The 19,849-nt window shown below is 36.1% G+C and overlaps 1 protein-coding gene across 5 annotated transcripts in view; it reads right to left on the reverse strand.

Annotated features, from left to right (window-relative positions):
• Positions 1-19,849, reverse strand: part of Slx4ip (SLX4 interacting protein) — a 191,895-nt gene that overhangs the window by 137,848 nt on the left and 34,198 nt on the right. For 2 of the 5 annotated variants that reach the window (XM_058575570.1, XM_058575569.1), the window contains one exon: positions 6,671-6,733. The exons of the other annotated variants lie outside the window; for them this stretch is intronic. In XM_058575570.1, the coding sequence (XP_058431553.1) occupies positions 6,671-6,673 (3 nt within the window). In that variant the 5' untranslated portion in view covers positions 6,674-6,733. The remainder of the gene's footprint in view (positions 1-6,670; positions 6,734-19,849) is intronic. 5 annotated transcript variants of the gene reach the window in all.

Below are 19,849 nucleotides of genomic sequence, written 5' to 3' on the forward strand. Positions count from 1 at the left end.
GGCTGGGGTTGTGGTTTAGCAGTAGAGTGCTTGCCTACCATGTGTGAGGCACTGGGTTCGATCATCAGAACCACATAAAAATAAAATAAAAGTTATTGTGTCCACCTACAACTAGAACAAATATTTTTAAAAATATATATTTTATATCAGACTGAATGGATTCTATGCTATCCTTTGTATGTAAACAAATAATGAATTCCTTCTCATGAATAAATCTTTCAGTGTTTTCAGGGACATGAGAAAATTTCTCTTACCTGTAGACATTACTATTACTATACTTGAATATTTCTTGTGCTAGTAATACAAGCGAAAAGCAGGAGTTCATTAGCCTTCATAGAAATTATATACAAGAGTGACACTATTACTCCAACAGCAACTTGTTAGTGGGTCCTGAGATGAGCTCACTAATTTACAACCAATACATTTTAAGTGATATAAAGAATAACCTAGAACTGAATAAAGCAAGGTGTATTATGGTACAAAATGAAACACTTCTGCTTCCATCACGTATGAATGTCAGCAATTTTATATATTGTGAGAACATGCTGTGCGTGTGCATCAGTACTTGAAATCACATCAAAGGTACTTTTTGTACTCAGAGTCAAAGTTCAAGACAGATAAGTATCTCTAATTTAAGAAAGTGAATCTTAACAGAGCAAAGAGGAAGAGCATGAGAAGAAGATTACCATTAAATAGGGACAAGAGGTGCATGGGAATGTGAGAGAGGGGAATCCCTCTGAAGATGGAAGGAGACCCTCATTGTTATGCAAAATTACATATAAGATGGTGTGAGGGGGAAGAAAAAAAAGAGAGAGAAATGTGTCACAGTAGATTGGGTAGAGAGAGGTGATGGGAGGGGAGGGGAGGGGAGGGGAGGGGAGGGGAGGGGGGAATAGGAAGGGCAGCAGAATACAATAGACACTAGTATGGCTGTATGTATAAATGTGGCTGTAGAAACCAATGTGATACTGCAATCTGTACACGTAGAAAAATAAGAATTCATACCCCATTTGAATCAAATGTATGATATGTCAAGATCATTGTAATGTTTTGAGCAACTAATAAAAATTTTTTTTTTAAAAAAAGAAGTATTAGAACTCAGGTGGGTTAGGAAGGTCTGGGGCTGAGTATTGCATTTAGTATTATTTCATTTTAAATGTATGTGTATGTGTCACATCACTCACTTTTTAGAATGTTAATAGAGACATCTCTAAATATCTTTGATGATTTTTATTTTTAGAACCTTTTTTCCCTATTTTTTTAGTTTGTAAAACTCAATGATTTTTATTTTTATGACAAGAAAATAGTTTTAAAGTTTACAATAACCAGACTGGAAAAGGTTACCTTCAAAACAATATAACAGTGCTTATTTTTGTATAAATATGCTAGAAATGGAGAAAAAAAAAAAAGAAAGTGAATCTTAAAGGTCCAAACCACAGATGATATAAAGAATCAAAGGAGAAAATCTATATTAGACCCACATTTTTCCATTAAAGAAATTAACTAGTTAAGATCAGTAAATATAAAATAAAAACATATTCACACATATAGTTAAGATAATAATAACTACTGAGACTAAAGCAGGAGGATCACCAGCTTGAAGCCAGCCTCAGCAACTTGGCAAAACTGTGTCTCAAAATAAAATTTAGAAAGGGCTGGGGGTGTAGCTCAGTGATAGAGCAGTTGCCTAACATGTGCAAGAAAGGTCAAATACTGAAGAAGAAAAAAACGAGAGAAAGAGAGATAATAATGATTATTATAGAGATACAAATTATAGAGTGAAGATGGCTTACTATCTAAAATACATATTTCATTTTTAGCCATAATCATCTTCAGTGAGAACATACTGTCCAATGGCACTCTTCTTCCTCTTTAGAAAAAAAGAGGCCAAAAATATTGTCATTGCCATAATATAGACAGAGTAGAATATAATGACAAATTTGTCTAAAACAGGAAATTTTTAAAAATTGGATGATTTTCAAAATGAATTTTAATATGGAAATTGTAAAAATCGGAATTTTGAGAATAAAGAACAACAGACTTGATTACAACAGGGTATAAAGGACAATTACATTTTTAAATTCTGTCATCAAAAAAAAAAAAAACATGCCACAAGTGCCAATAAACATGACACAATAAATTCTAATTTTGAAGCACCCCTGTGACAATGCTCAATTTTTAGAAAGTATCTACAAACTATCACAATGACAGATAAATCAGGTTTAAAACTTTTGAGCCAGAGAATAAGTAAAGGGAAGGGAAAACATCAGGGATCTGGTATGAATCAATAACCTTTTCACTTTGCGTTAAGAAAACACTTGGCAAGTTGTTTAATGTTTAAATAAAATGAGCTAAGTCTGGGTCATATACAAAAAGGAGAGAAATACTGAATAACTTATGAGTTTGTTGGAAAATTTTGAAACAAAATGTGCATCAGAGACACTAGATGGTCTGACCCCAAACCTCATTCTGGGTTTCTCCCTAGCCGCTTCCAGTTACAGAAGGCCACATGGCACAGTTCTGGCCAACAGGATGGAAGTCTCTTAGGTAGCACTCCCAGTAAAGTCTTTGTTTTTCCCACAAAAGGGGACTTCCCAATGGGCATACCTTTCTTTTCCCATTTGCCTTTTCCCAATTTCTTTCAGCTTAGGACATGCATGTGATATCTGGAAGTGTAACAGTCACACTACAGCCATGAAGCAGGAGGGGAAAAAAAAAAACCCATCATGAGTTAAGGGGCGACAATACAAAAGACAGAAGCACTCCGGCTCCCTGATGACAGGTCTAATGCCAGATTTTGTTATAAAAGGGGGTGGGGGACAACAAATATACCTCTCAAATTAGATTTTCTGCTACTTTAATCATAACTACATAATAAAAGAGAATTAAGAGTAGTGTGTAAAATAATAGACTTACTACTGATGTATCCTAAACCAGAAGAGGACTTCAAGGTAGAAGAAAACAAAAAAGTTAGGTAAAATCACAAGTCAGGAATGTGGACAAATAAGATAAAGAAAATGTCAAGTAAAAAATATACTGAAGAAGAAATAAGTCCAATTACATCCATATTTGCAACACATGCCACCTATGAATAGGTATAGATTATTATAATTGGCAAAAAGAAAAACAGAAGAACACACCTATTTGTCACTAAAGATAATGCACAGAAAGAACTGGAAAAGCAAGTGTTAAGCAAAAGAAAAACTCATGGAGAAATATTAACTCCAGACAAAATAGAATCTTAGAAAAAAAGTACTCACTAAAGATGAATACCTAATAACACAATATAAAAATTTGTGAGGATAGAATAATCATGAACATTTATTCTTAGAAACACTTCAAAATATATATACTACAAAAAACAAAATATAAAAAGAGAGTGACAAATCTATAATCAAAAATACTACCAAGGGCTGGGGATGTGGCTCAAGTGGTAACGCGCTCGCCTGGCATGCACGGGGCACTGGGTTTGATCCTCAGCACCACATTAAATAAAATAAAGATGTTGTGTCCACCAAAAACTGAAAAATAAATATTAAAAAATTCTCTCTCTCTGTCTCTCTCTCTCTCTGTCTCTCTCTCTCTCTCTTTAAAAAAAAATACTACCAAAAGCTGGGGACTCAGGCAAAATACCTGCTCAATGAAATTAATAAATTAATAATTAAATTAATTGATCTGATATTTATGTAGAATCCTGCATTTAATAAATATAAAATGTCAGCCAGGCGCAGTGGCCCACTCATGTAATCACAGTGGCTACAGAGGCTGAGACAGGAGGATAATGAGGTCAAAGCCAGCCTCAGCAACGGTGAGGCACTAAGCAACTAAGTGAGACCCTGTCTCTAAATAAAATACAAAACAGGGCTGGGGATGTGGCTCAGTGGTCGAGTGCTCCTGAGTTCAATTCCTGGTACCAAAAATAAACATATAAAATAAATAAGTACAGAATGTCAAATCTTTTCAATTGTATACTGAATATTTTCAAAAGCTGAACATGTGCCAGGTCAGATAGGAAGTGTCAGTAAATTATGTACCATAATGTAGGCAGCTAAATTAAAAATTGACAATATAAATGCAGGGGGAGGGTGTTTGTTTTTCTTGTAAGGGTCTACTAAGGGTCCTGAGCTACCTCCTCAGCTCCAAAAGTGTTATTAAAAACTATTTCTTTGATAAAATAAGATGTAATCCTAAATCACATTGAAGAGCAAGTAACAATGAAAATCACATAATATTGAGACTTTGACAATGATGAAAGCACTATACATTCAGATCTACAACATCTAGCCAGGTGCAATGGAATCCCAGCAACTTGGGAGGCTGAGGCAAGAGGATCACAAGTTTGAGGCTAGCATCACAAGATGCTGTTTCAAGATGAAAAATAAAAAGGGCTGGGAATGTAGCTCAGTGGTAGAGCCCCCTAGATTCAATTCTCAGTATTAACAACAACAACAAAAAATATCTGTAACATTCAATTAAATTTATGCGTCGGTATAAAATTACAGTCCATATTCTTTTTCATTGACAAATAATAATCTTATATCTTTATTGGGTACAATATAATGCTTTGACACATGTAAAAAGTAGAGTGATTAAATCAAGCTGATTAGCATAGCCATCACCTTATTATCATTCTTTGTGGTGAGACATTTTAAATTTACTTTTACCAATTTTCAAATATACATTATTATTAAGTATAATCATCATATATGTAATAGATCTCAACAACTTATTCTTCCCAATTGAAGCTTTGACTAACATCTCCCCATTCTTTCCTCCCCCTATTATTGAGTGCATTTTCTAAAAGACAAAAGACCAGAGTAAATTAAATTTATAATACAACAAATTATAGAAACTGGACTAGGATAAAGGGGCAAGGGAAGAAGAGAAAGTAAGAGGGAGGAAAAAACAGAAAAAGTATAACCTTAAATAAAGGATTTTTTAACAAGAGAAAATTAATTCTATGTCAAGATATTTGAAAACATGGATAAATGGCTGGTTTTCTATATTAATTACTAACAGACTCAAAAGAAATATTAAAATGTGTACAGACCAATATTGTTAAACAAACTGAACCAATAATCAAATGCCTGTGTTCCCATCCTCCACCCCAAAAGCTCAGGCACAGGCAATTTCACAAGAGTTTTACCAACTCTTCAGGAAACAGATGATCACAAACTTTTATCAAAGAATCTTTAAAAAGCAGTGGTTTAGCTAGGTGCAGTGGCATATACCCATAATCCCAGCAGCTTGGGAGGTTAAGGCAGGAGGATCGCAAATTCAAAGCCAGACTCAGCAACTTAGCGAGGCCCTAAGCAACTCAGCAAGACCCTGTCTCTAAAATATAAAAACGGGCTGGGGATGTGGCTTAGTGGTTAAGCACCCCTGGATTCAATCCCAAAAAGGAAGTGGCTTACCTAATTTTGTAACAAAGATTAGTAACAAAGTCCAGAAAAAAAAGAATGATAAAACTCATTTATAAAACAGTTTCAATAATCCTAAATTTTGACATTGGCAAATACAAGCCAACTTTATCCCAAAATAATAACATTGACAAAAATCAGAATATCTACTAATACAAAAAACCATATTAAAGAAAAATGTAATCATCACAGTAATTTTTTTTAAAAAACCTTCAATAAAATTTAACATTCATGAGACCACATGGTGACAAATCAGACCAGTAGGAAACTGGTTTAAATAGAAAAGTGGTTATCTATCAAAGCCTAAAGCAAACACTGTTCTTAAAAGTGAGACTAAAATTCTTTACATTAAAGTCAGACACAGGACAAGCAAAATCATTTCATCTTCTTCTGTTCCTAATTGTACTGCAGATCCTATGCAAGAGCCAGAAAATGAATATATAAGAACTGAATGAAGGGCTGGGTTGTGGCTCAGTGGTAGAGCACTTGCCTAGCATGTATGAGGCACAGTAAAAGTTCGATTCTCAGCACCACATGAAAATATAAATAAAGATATTGTGCCCATCCACAGCTAAAAATAAATAAATAAATAAATAAATAAACTGAATGAAAGTGATTAACTAACCTTATTTGTACATGCTGATTATCTACATAAAAAATTCCAAAGAATCTGAGAAACTACTAAAATAAAGAGATTTCAATAGGGGTGCTTTCAACACCAATCTAAAAACTGAATAATTCTCCAAATCCTACTATAAAACAAAACAGATTTAATTTACAGTAGCAACAAAAACAAAATGCCTAGAAATAAGACTAATAAAAGATTTTGTTAAGGTCTCTATGGGCCTTGTTCAAAGATAAGACTAAGAATCATAAAATTGCAATGTTCCCCAATTAATCTATTAACTCGATGTTACTTGAATCAAAATCTCAAATTTTTAAGGAAGATCAAAGGCCCCAGAGTAGCCAAGACAATTTTGAAATGAAGAAAAAGGCAGAAGTACTTGTTCTGCTAGATTAAAGTATTATGAAAATGCTACAGTAATCAAAATCATTGTCAGTGGCATGGGAAGAGACAAAATATAAATAATACACAGGTTGAAAAGACATCTGTATCTATCTGAATCTTAATATATGGCAGAAGATTATTAGACATCAGTGAGGGAAACACTAAGTTGCTCTGGGACAACTGACTGTCCATTTGAAATTAAGAAAAGTAGATATCTATACATGAATCTAGATATACTCACCATTCATCAGGAATTCTTTCCAGGATTCCCTGAGGATACAGAAAGCTGCACATGACCAAGTACCTTAAATAAAATAGCAAAGTATTTGCATATAACCTACACACACTCTCTCCTATACTGTAAATCATCTCCAGATTATTTATAACTCCTCATATAATATAAATGGTAATTCTACTGTATTGTTTAGGGTACAAGAACATGAAAAAAATCTGTGCATGTTTGGTACAAATGCAACCCCTTCCCCCGCCTCAAGTATTTTCAATCACAGTTGGTTGAATACATGGATGTGGAACTTGGACGGGATGACTGACTGTCCCAGGTGAATCAAAAATTTAATATGGGGTAAGGCTGTGGCTCAGTGATAGAGCGCTCACCTCACATGTGTGAAGCCCTGGGTTCAATCCTCAGCACCACATAAAAATAAATAAAATAAAGGTATCATTTCCATCTACAATTCATATATATATATTTTTTTCTTTAAATAACATCATTAACATTAAATATATATATATATATAGAAAACAAAATTCTCAATTTTTCAAAAAGATAAAGAACACATTTTAGTTGGAAAGGTATTTTCAAGGACATCAAAGAAGCACAAATCATAAGATTAATAAATCTGACTACATTATAATTTAAAAGTTCTTCTCAACAAAGACATCATAGAAAACATAAAAGGCCAAGTCACAGGTGAGTATTTCAACACATATAAGTAATACAAGATCAGTATACAGGAGAATGGTTATATCAAATACTGCTGCAGGCTGTTTCTCCCTTTGCAGAGATTGTCTCTTCTACTGGAGATGGTCTGCATTCTCCCTGAATGTGTATTCCTTGCTTTCTCCCCAAAACTTCTTACTCTTAAGAAAGTCACATTCTCCCTCAAATGTTAATTTCTCACTCCCCACCCCCACCCCACAAAGACATCTCTCTCTTGGGATAGTCTGCATTCCCTTTTGAATGTATATCTGATTTCCTAAATAAATCTGTTTAAAAAAAAAAAAAAGATGATCCCACAGAAGAATGAGTAAAGAACCTTCTACTGACAGAAGAAATAACCAACAGTGAGATCTCATTTCATACCATAATGGTAAAAGGAAAAAATTCTAGCAGTATCAAGAATTCCCAAGGCCACAAAGAAAAGGAAATTCTCATTCACAGTTGGTGAGCACGGAAAGTGGCACAACTACTATGGAGGCATGAACTACTATGGTGAAGCTGAGGAGGAGCAGTCCTCTGAAGCTTAACAATTCCATTCCTGGACATAACCCCTGGAGCAACCAACTCTTCTATTCAAAGCTCTTTGCTTGTGCAAATGCATATACATACACACATCACTACAAACTGCTAGAGATAGTATAAAATTGTGAAAAACTTAAATGTTCACCAGAGATAGGTAAATAAATGGCATATAGTTCAAAGAGGAAAACTATGCAACAGATCCATCACTAGAGCTAAATATATTCATGTAACTATATCCTGAAAACACAGCAATAAGTGGTAAAAGAAAACAGCATAATAATACTATGAAAGCATGAACCATTTAAATTAAGTTTGAAAATGTGTAAGACAATACCAAACATTGTTTATGGACATATCTGCTTCTAGAAAAATAATGGAACATATATTAGAAATAACAAATACCAAATTCAGGAAACTGTTATTTCTGGGGTGGGTGAAAAGTTATAGGTTGAGGAAATGTACACAGAATTTAATATGTATCCAATTTTTTTTCGTAATGATACTGATAATGTTGGGTGATGAGTTTCTGAAATTTTGTTAAAAAAATTATACCTCACAGTTTATATAAACATGATGTACATTCTTTGATATTTATCAAATTATTATATGACATAAATTTAAAATAAAAAGAAACTACTTCTAAAATTAAGAAAGAAATTTTCAGATATAAAACACACATCATGTTTCAGGAAAAAGGAATTTAGCATAATTGCTTAAAAGGCGGTTAGGTTCTAGAACTCAAGGCTTTCTGGTAAAAATCCAGGGTCAGGGAGGAAATCCTGAGATGATCCATGCTTTGCCACAAATGACAATGGAGGCAAGTGTGGGAGACCAACCTTGCATGTGACTGAGTCACACTCCCTGGCTGGGTGCTGAGGCGCTCAGTCACAGAAATATGGCAGAGTTTTCCCCACCCTTCTTGGGTTCGAGGGTCGGTGTCTCGTGCATGGGTGTGTCTTGCTACAGCCCCATGGGTGAAGCTATGCTCACCTGTTCTTTGTAATATAACCCCTTGCCCTGTTCAGGGTAGAATCTTCTGGAAGTGCCTTGTGTGTGTCCCCTTTTCTTACTGGGACCTTGGGTGTGGCCTACCCAGGTGTCAGTCAACCTGCTGACAGTGGACATCATGAAGATAGACTCAGCCCCCTGAAACCTGACCCCTTGCCTCATTTGAATAGTTTCTCCTCAATAAAAGAGGTCAGCCTATGCTCTAGCTCTCTCTCTCTTTCTGCGGACCCTTAAAGTCAGGGGAGCCGTCACAGTGACTCCAAACAAAAAGGTATTTGTGTCTCTTGTATGGTTATTTCTTGCAGCCCAGTTAGCCCAGTTTATCTGGAGTGACCCCTAAGCCTTTTAGTCGCGAGAACAGAAACCCAGCATCCAAGTCCAAAAGCTCTGAGGTAAAGAAATTTAGATCTGAGCAAGTGACACCCATGGAGGTTGCTATGTCAGAACACAAGACAATGGTCAAAAAGGACAAAACACATCTCCTGGGGGAGAGGGTATCCTGGATCCCATCTGGAGCATACTTCTGGATCCAGCCCACTAAAGTAATGAGAATTGGGGGTAGAAGTGAAGGACCCAGAATCAAACACATTTACAGAAAGAGACACGATCACACAATATCGTAACTATGACTATAGAAACTAACCATCTGGGCTGTACAAACTAATGAGAAAATAAAGGGAAGTTGAAGGAGAAACAAGAGAAAACATAAAGGCATATTAACCTCATTTTCTTTAAGATGAGTTGATGGATCATACTGTGATTGACAAAATGTTATGATGTTAGATGTTTAAATTGGGGAATGAGTACAAGGGTGTTCCTTATGTTATTACCTATTTTGTTAAATATTTCAAACATTATTTTTTTAACTTTTTAAATTCTGATTTGTTATACATGATGGCAGAATGTAATTCATTTCATAGTACACATATAGAGCACAATTTTTCAAGTATTTTCACACCATTGTTATATATGTACTTAGGGTAATGATGTCTAACTCATTCCACCATCATTCCTACTCCCTTGCCTCCTCCTTTCCCCTCTGCCCTATCTAAAGTTCCTCCGTTCCTTCCATGCTCCCCCACAATCGCTATTATGTGTCTGCACCCTCATATCAAAGAAAACATTTGGCTTTTGTTTTTTGGGGATTGGCTTGCTTCACTTAGCATTATATTCTCCAATTTCATCCATTTACCTGCAAATGCCATGATTTTATTCTCTTTTAATGCTAATGTATATATGCCAAAGTTTCCCTATCCATTCATCTACTGAAGGGCATCTAGGTTGGTTCCATAATTTGGCTATTGTGAATTGTGCTTCTACAAACATTGATATGGCTGTGTCCCTGTAGTATGTTATTTTTAAGTCCTTTGCATATAAACCGAGGAGTGGGATAGCTGGGTCAAATGGTGGTTCCATTCCCAGTTTTCCAAGGGATCTCCATACTGCTTTCCAGATTGGCTGCACCAATTTGCAGTCCCACCAGCAATGTAGGATGTGGGGAAAATGGCACATTCAAACATTATTTTTAAGCATCAATTAAATCCATAAATGACTAAAGCAAGATAAGAGTCACTATTAAATTATGTAACAAATTGCTTTTTTAGAAAGTAGAGCCAATTGACTGCAAGGTGAGAGAATCATTGTTTGCGATGTGCTCTCCACTGTACTATCCTGAATGGGGAAGTAATGGGTGAATTATAAGGAGCTTGCTCAGAATTCTGCATAACCCTGGATACAGCCCTGTGAGTGTGTGAGGCCTGTGAAAGCCATCTGTGTTGTGGCAGAAAACACATTGAGAGCCACTGAATCAGAGCATTCAAATCCAAGAATGAATGCAAACTGGCTCTTACCACCAGGAGCCATGTTCACAGGAAGAAGGAAAATGGACAAAGACACTAAAATAAACAGCAAACAATGATGAAAAAAATAAAGAAATTCTAAGTTTGGCCAATAATCTCAAACTACAGACCCACAAATCTTTTCAACTTTGAATAGTAACAGCAACACAGATGGGTTGAGTTTTCAGCTCCTCACTCTCTGGGGTCCTCTGGAAAAGGCACAAAGAAATTAAAACAAAAACAAAAACAACAACAACAACAAAAAAAACAATAGAGCACCAGAAAAAAAAGGCACTGGGATTAGAGTCAGGACAATTCAAAAACTGAGTGACCAACCCCCAATAATGTGCTATTAGAGGATTCTTAATTTAAAGGGTGAGGGTGTTTTGTTTATTTTCGTGTTTTATCCATTCTTTTTTTTAAAAAAATGTTTTATTGGTGGACAATAATTACACATAATAATGGGATTCATTGTCATTTTATATATGATTCACACTTGACACTAAGAAAAACTGTTACAGGAATACACATGGCCAGATCAAGTTAACAATCTCCTTTGTCACCACTCCTCTGCAATAAGCCAGTGTGGAGACCTAGAACCAGCTTGAGGAGAGCTAGGCAAGGATCCAAAATGGAATCCTTTAACTACTGTGTTTTATTTGGGAACAAAATGAAATTATAAATAGTTATAAACAATTTTATATACTTACACAAAGAAAGTTCTAGGCTTAAAGAAAAAAAGAGACTTCCACTACTTCAAATGTTGAAATCATCTCCTTTCAAAACATGTTTTTAGGTTTACATGAGACTGTATGAAGGCCTTTCATCATGATGGTGTTTTTCAAAGTACGCTGTTCATAATCCATACAGGTGATTCATCAGAGCCTCTTTAGAATTAGATATTAACACTAAGGATATTTTTAGGCCCTTCCCTGTGTTTTAACTCATGAAAGACGCACAGGTGTGGGTATGGGTTGGGTAGAACGAAGCAAAGAAGAAAATTTAAACCAGACACTGGATTTAAACACTGCATATGTTAAAAACATCTTCAGAAGATAACATAGTAATTTTTAAGCTTCATTAAACATGTGAATAAAATCATTACCTTTAACTTGGCTGAATACAGTGAAACTGTACTCATGTTAATCATTTCTCTCCTGAGTACAAAGAAAACAGAAGGAACCATTAAGGCCAGTCCAGGCACACCCCAACATGGCTAATGCTCTTTTAAGTTCTTTGCCTGAACCTAACCTATCCCCTTGTCTTTTTGTGGTAGCAGACTGAGGAGAAGGGACATTTCAGCAGAGCAATAAGTATGGAAGGGTTCTGAGAAAATCAGAGAGTGCCTCAGGACAGTAAATGGTATCAAACATTTCACATAGCTTGATTTTAAAGATTTCTTTCCTTTGAATCAAATATACATACATATATATACACATACACACACACACCCACACACACACCCCTATGTATTTTTTTTTTAAGAAAGGACAATTTGTTACTTATTTTTTCTTAAAAAGCTTAAGGCATATTAAAAAAAAAAAGTACCCATTACAATTTAGGGATCAAGAGGAAAGAAAGAGGAAAAAAAATTAAAGAGGAGGTTCTGGGTGGCATTATTTCAACTGAAACTCTGTGGTTTCAGCTGCAGCTTTCATAGGAAAGACACTGGAGAAGAGGTTGGTAGTAGTTTCCTTCCTGCATTCCTCTGGGACAGCACCAACTACAGTATCTTGATTTTGCTACACCAGTGGACCAAGTGTACCCTGGAGACAAGCCAAAGGATAAAACCGACTCCACACCTAGCTCCTTGACTGATATGAACTCTGGTGTGACAATACTTCACCATGAGCAGGATACTGCTGTGCTACTATTTATGGAGGTGAGGTATCTAGCAAATACCTGAATGACCTGTATCTACGTGGCAGGTTCCTTTGAGAAAACTAGAATAAGCCTGTGCAAGAAATCATTCTACACATCTAGGGAAGAACAGTCCATTAAATGACATCCAAAATATGCTAATCCCAAGCTAGTAGATAATAGTGATTTGGTTTTACATTGTACTCATATACAGACTAGACATGCTGTCATTTGTTTAGTGTGTCAATTTGGAAGGGACAGCCTTGCCCAATATATTAGCTTAAGGGAAGTATCGCCAATGACTCCCCAATGAAAAGAACAGAATTGGGAACTGAAAAAAGCATATTCTTTGTGTATTTTAGCTATATTAAGAAATATAACAATTACTTGCTGAATATTGAATGCACTTTTTGAAGTATTAATCATCAAATGTCAGAGTGGGAAGGTCCTGACATCATCTATTCTGATACTTCATTTTACAAATAAGGAAGCAGAAGTCCAAGTGGTTGAGATGCCTGCTTTTGTGGCTTTGGGAGAATCAGGACTATATTAGCTTCCTGAGACTATCATAACAAAGTACCAAAAACTGGATGGCTGAAATCAATAGAAATTTACTGTCTCAATTTTGAAGGCTAGAAGTCTGTAATTAAATTTTTGGCATGGTTGTTTCCCTGTGAGCTGTGAGGGGAATCTATTTCCATGCCCTCTTTCGGGGCTTCTGGTGGCCTTGATGTTCCACAGTTTGTGGATGGCATTCTCATTGTATACGCACATCACTTCTCTCTGTATGTATCTGTTTCTGTGCCCAAATTTCCCCTTTTTATAAGAACACTAGTCATGCTTGATTAGGGACCACCCTAATGACCTCATTTATCTCTTTTCAGACCCTTTTTCCAAATATGCACATATGCTAAAGTTAGAACACCAACATACCTTTTTAGGAGTACATAATAATACCTATAACAAGAGCTAGGAACATAACTCAATGGCCTTTCACATTCATAACATTTTTCTGCTCCTTGGACATTGTGGGGTCCACAAACGATAGACCCCAATTAAAAAGCCAGACATGACTTTCACCTGTAAGTTCATTTTCTTGTAAAAGACAACAAAACATTTAACCACCAGGAAAACTACTATCCCATTTGGTCATGAATGTTCACCAATGTTTAACTTCCTCTTTCATACAAATGCCCAAAATATTATTGCAATAGGTTTGTCCTCATCTCTAAAATGTCCAGTATTCAAAAGAGGAGAGTATGTGGATATATGACCATGGAGGAACCAAACATTAAATTTAATATTCCTTATTGCTCAAGATAGCCCTTTTCATGCACTTTAGCCTGCAGAGAAAAGCAAATTCAGGTGTAGAGTTTTCTTGAGATCTGGAGGGCCTAATATTTCCAATGGGCTTCAGTTTCTTTCTGCCACCTGACTGATAACACCAAGAATGGTCAGAGGTACTGAGGCTCCCCAGCTCAGCTGCGGTATCTGTGTTTCAGGTTAGTGGTCTTTTACATCAGCCTCTGTTTGAACTATTCAATCATCACTCGATCTGCTGCCTAAGTATTCTTGAATATGAAAATCACTGTCACATTGTCTCACTATTTTCCATTATAAATTAATGACATCTGTAATACTGAGTCATAAAAAGTCTATCCAAAGAACTGTATTAAAAATTACATGGAAGTGATTTCTCTAAGTGGCCTCTTGACAAACACATTACCCACCCTTTCCATTAAGGAGGCCTTAAGAATTCTAATCTACAGCTGGTCTTGGAAAATTAGGAATTACATTTTACTGCACAAGATCTAACAAGTTATTATAGTTCAAAAAAAAAAAAAAGAAGAAGAACAAATAAAAGCTGAGCAGGATTAGACTGGATGCCGATTTTGTTGTTTTTAACCCTCAAAGAGCTATTGTCTTAAGAAATTATTTTCAACAGAGGACAGACATTTGGAGGAGAAGGACATGTAAGCTACTCTAACTCAATTCTCTGATTACCTACTGGGACATTAAGGCCCAAAGAACTGGAATAAGAATCAGTTGATCAAAGGAACTAACAATCAGTGCTCACTTGTACCCTTATTTGAGTACTGGAAAGAAACAAGTTTGAATGCAGAGATCTGGGCAGAGCTTTGTTCTAATAGGAAAATGTTCTTTCAGATTAGAATCCTTTGAAAAGAGCAATTTTTGTATGTTCTAAAAAAAATGTGAGGGTTGAAAGTATCATGTAACTAAATTGATTTCAAGTAGTGTTTAAGGGACTATTAATTACCTTAGACTTTGCATACAGGGATATTGAGCAGCTCCAGCTATAGGCAAGATGTAAACAACACTGACCTATTTCCTATGAACTGACTGTGGTTTCTATCTATATTCCTTCCTTGCAATTCATCCAAACTTATGACTTAAATGCTTATGTTCATATACATCAGCCCACTAAGCTTCTTTCTCCTATTAGGGATTAAAATTTGTACTGGGATGTTTTGAGAATTAAAGAAAATATATAGGCAAGTGCCTGAATCAGGTTACATCGCTTTCAGTTTTTGTTCTCAGCAGAAGGCAATGCCTTCTCTTCCTTCCCAATTCCAGTAACATTTCATTGCTACCTTTCTAACAGTCTAACCAGCCTTTCCACAGTATTTCCTCATTTCTGCACTGCTATGCATAGTATATACCATCAGTGAACTCCTGACTGAATGTTCCAAATAAAATGTTGTTGTTCTTATTTGTAAGACTGTGTTAAAATCCCTACCTACTAAGAAAAAAAAAATGTGAAGAGTTGATAATTCTTTTGCAAAGGTGTCAGGAAATTAGAAAATGGAGCAAATAAATATAATAACCTCTTATTATATAAGACTCTTACACACAGAGATGCAAAATCCATACCATCCATCTAGTCAATTAGCAACTAGTTCACAAATTTCAATTTAATCATTTTTTGACTCAAAAACTCACTGATTTACAAATGCCTAAAAACAGAGCCTGAGGGGGATTTAATAAAGTCCATGGACAATCTGCAGCCACTCTTTCCATCTAATCCCTTTACTCATTTTCCCCTTGGCTTAAGTCAGCCCTGCTTCATGGTCCCCATACAACCCACTTTCATTTGTACTATGCAGTCTTTGTGCGCATGCACCATACTTGGGTGGATTCTCCTGTTTTTCATCAGAGATTCGGGTATATCCATCTGGGTACCACCAACTCTACAGGCCTTTTGGAACAGTCTAAGCCACTACTGTCCTCTTATTTAGGCATTACCTGGACAATTTAAATACTTGGGATTATATAGCACCCTATTGTTGGCTATCGTTTTCATATTGGCATGGCTTTTAAGTATCTGAGTCTGTTTTCTGTTTAAGAAAATAACTGAGACTTGGAATTTATTTTTTTTTTAATAAAGAAGTTTACTTAAGCTTATGGTTCTACAGGCTGGGAAGTCCAAGAGCATGGTGCTGGTGTCTACTCAGCTTCTGGTGAGGGCCTCATACTGCGTGTGCAAAAAGACCAAAACACACAAGGGGGTATCCTCACTTTATAACACCTGCCCCCACAAGTAACTAACTTAGTCCCACCAGAGCAAGAACTCTGTCCTACCAGATGCCATGAAACCATTCAAACAACTCCCACTAGGCCCCAACTCCCAACACTGCTGCATTCAGGACCAAGCTTCAACGTGAGTTTGGTGGGGACAAACCATACTGAAACCACAGCAGTATCCCAACTAAATTGTTCTTTTCTTGAGGACGAGAACAACATTCTACTTATTCTATCATTCTAGTCTTTTGTATATTACGGAGTATTAGTAATATACAAAAGACTAGAGACATTAAAAGGAATTCATAAGACATAGGCCTTCCCTCAAAGACCTCACAATTCATCTCCCACAGTGCCTCACAAAGTGAGGAGCAGACCAAGGTCTTCACCCACCTGATTTCTGAAGGCTTGACCTATGGGAAGCTTGCCATATGTCTTTTTTTCTACCACTAACTGGTCACCAGAGTGGTGAGCGCCCAATAAATACTTCCTAAATAAGTGAATGTAACTCCTTGCCAAAAATTGTAAAAGTCATTTCTAAATTCCTTTGGTGACAATATATCTACTTTTATAAACTAAAAAACTTAAGATTTGACTCTACTAGACTACATTCTACCATGAGTGTGAATAAATAAAGGGCTAGCTCACTGTCGGTGTGGAAAAACTATTTCCCTCACTCACCCTAGGTTCATGGCTGAGGCCCTTATAGCAAGAGACAGATTAACTAGAGAAAAGCATAGAAATTTATTTAATACAAATTTAACCTGATATAGGAGCATTCATATGGAAATGAAGTCTTGAACAAACAAGTAAACCTGTGTTTTTTTATGCTAGGTTTGATGTAGAAGTGGATAGTCTTGGAAAAGTATTGCTGGATAAAGAAGAATGATCTTATGGTAATAAACTGGAGGAAAGAGCAAGGCATGTTTGTTCAGGTTGTTCTCTGTGACCCTTTGTCTTCAGAGATAAGGATGTTCTTTTCCTCTGGGTATAGGGAGGGCACTTCTCCAGTAAAGGCTTATGACCTGCTTCAGGAAAGGATCAGAAACTCCTTCCTAGGTTTTATGACCTGCTTCAGGGGAGAAGGGTAGGGGAAGGTGAGAGTGACCTTCCTACTTCTGCTGTTTTCACAATTGGCAACATGCCACATTTTGGGGTAGCATCTTCTAAACCCTATTATCATCACAGAATCTTTTTGGAAAAGCATTACTTTAAAATATTTCCCTTTTTGCTTCTGGTTTCTTTTAGTCAGGAATTAATTAAATCCAACTTGCATTTTTAAAACACTCTGGTAGGACTTTTTCATTTATGAATCACTCAGTACTATAGAATATTCCTGATAATCATTTCGTTTGCTAGTAAAACTAAAGAGGAAAAAACTAACCCATTTCACACTAATTATAAAATTATTTCCTTGATGTTACTTCTCCATCACAATAAATTAATGAAAAAATAAATATGAACAGTGTATGGTTGGGACTAGAGAATAACTGTCATCTTGAAAATTCTTAGTAAGACCTCTAATTCTGAAAAAAAAGCACATTGAATAAACACACTTTTTAATAAACAGCTTTGGTCTGGAAGTGTAACTCAGTTGTTCACCACATGCTTAGAGAGGGTCTAGGTTTGATCTCCATCAATACAAACATAAATAAATAAATAACAGCTTTATTGTGGTAAATTGGCATATCATAAGTTCATCTGTCTTACATTTCCAGCTTGATGAGTTTTAGCAAATTTACAGTTTTAGAGCATTTCAATCACCTCCCAAAAAGTTCCCTCAGCCATTTGTCCCCTCTTGTAAATATGCTTTTCTTTCCTTCCATTGAGTGGGAAATGGCTATTTGGGGGAAGCAAAGGTTAATAACAAGGAGGGCATCCAGATCTAGCCCAGCCCTACATGTCCTCAGTAAGAAGCAACCTAATACAGGAGCTCTGCCATAACCTCAGAAGAGAGTAGGACTCCATCAGATTGACATTTTTTTATCCCAATACTGGGAAGAAGGAATCAAGCTCCCACAAGTAGGAGAAGCAGTCTGATCCATCTGACTATTGTGAAATACCCCAATGAGACTACTCTTCAAAATGAAGTCAGAAACCTAAGGTACACTGTCATCTTTAGAACCTAATGTACCCAACATTAATAGTTTCAGTATCCATTCTTGTAATGGGAAAATCCACATTAATTCCCCGATAAGATCTCTATTGTACTTGTAACAATATTTCTTAAGACTTACACTGAAGACTGAAGGAAAGAGATAAGACTCTTCTGGTTTTGTATGAAATTACTAATAGTACTGAAATCTGGAAAAATCTACCATTCACTTTTTGAAACCAGCAGTGATTTTGAATATCACTTAATCTAAAATTTGTCCACAATGTTGAAGATGGGTTAATGAATGGGTACATCAATGTTCATCATATTCCTAATAGTTTTAAGTTTTTCTAGAGATTTTCTTTTAAAATCTATACACACACACACCCATTCTTCATGATCCCTGAAGCAAGAGGCTAATTTATATAAATTTTACAGAAGGCGCTCTTCTCTGGATATTTTTTTTTTTTTAAAGTTCAGGGGACTTTTACCACTGTGCTAAATCCCCAGTCCTTTTTATTTTTTACTTTGAGACAGGGTCTTACTAAATTACCCATGCTGGCCTCAAACTTGCCATCTTCCTATCTCGGCCTCCTAAATTGCTGGGATTACATGTGTATGCCATTGCACCCAGTTCTCTGGATAATTTGAGCTTTTCCTAAAAATAAACATTTCAGTCACCAACAACAGGGCATCACCTTAGGAATGCACAGTCATGGCAGATGGAGAATCAGTCATTGTGGGAAGTGAAACGGAGATGCAAGCAGCAACGGAACTGATACAGCCATGTCTGACTCCACTGGGCAACCTTTTAAAAAGTAAGCATTTCATCAGCTGCTGGAAGACTCTGCATAGTGGCTAGCAGCACTACTTGGTGGCAATTAAAAATACTAAAACTAAGATGCATTTTCTGTGGTTTCACACACTGGAGGAAGCACACATGGAATGCTGAGTCAAAAGCAAATGTGCAGACTCATAGCTGACTAGGGGACTGTGGGATGCATTTTGATGCTTCAGAATTTAAGACTGAAGACCCCATTCATGCTTTTAAAGGTTGGGTCCTTTCTTGACTCACAATGTCATCTATAGAGTAGATGTTCAGAAATTCTAGTAGAATAAAATCCTCTTTGATACTTTTCTTGATTTTTTTCAGTATCTTGGTTTAGTTACCATAGCATACACACATTGAGGGATATGAACAATCTTAAAGTGCTTCAACATTCACTCCAATAATAAAGCAAGTTACAAACTGTTAATAAAGAAGTAATTATGATTGTTCTCATCCCTAGTAACCAAGAGAACCTTCTCAAGGGTCAGATTATTTCAGCTACCTCTTGGATGCCCCTGAGGCCTCTCCATAAACTTTGAGCACTCATTATCATGTTCGGTAATAAGGCCTATCTATGGGATTGCCAAGAAGAAATGTATAGTAAAGTCTCTAAACCATGAAGTACTATTATTGTATTAATTGGAGGAATTTGTGCCCTATTTACTGACAGTTGTCATGCCCTAGTGAACAGGCAGCTGGGTATGTACATATTCAATGGAGCAAAGGCAGACCCTGCCCAAACTCATCTCCAGCAGTTTGCTAGTGGA

Source organism: Marmota monax, unplaced genomic scaffold, assembly GCF_021218885.2.
Source record: "Marmota monax isolate L192 unplaced genomic scaffold, Marmota_monax_Labrador192_F-V1.1 WCK01_AAM20220418_F8-fsc00014, whole genome shotgun sequence".
NCBI lineage: Eukaryota > Metazoa > Chordata > Mammalia > Rodentia > Sciuridae > Marmota > Marmota monax.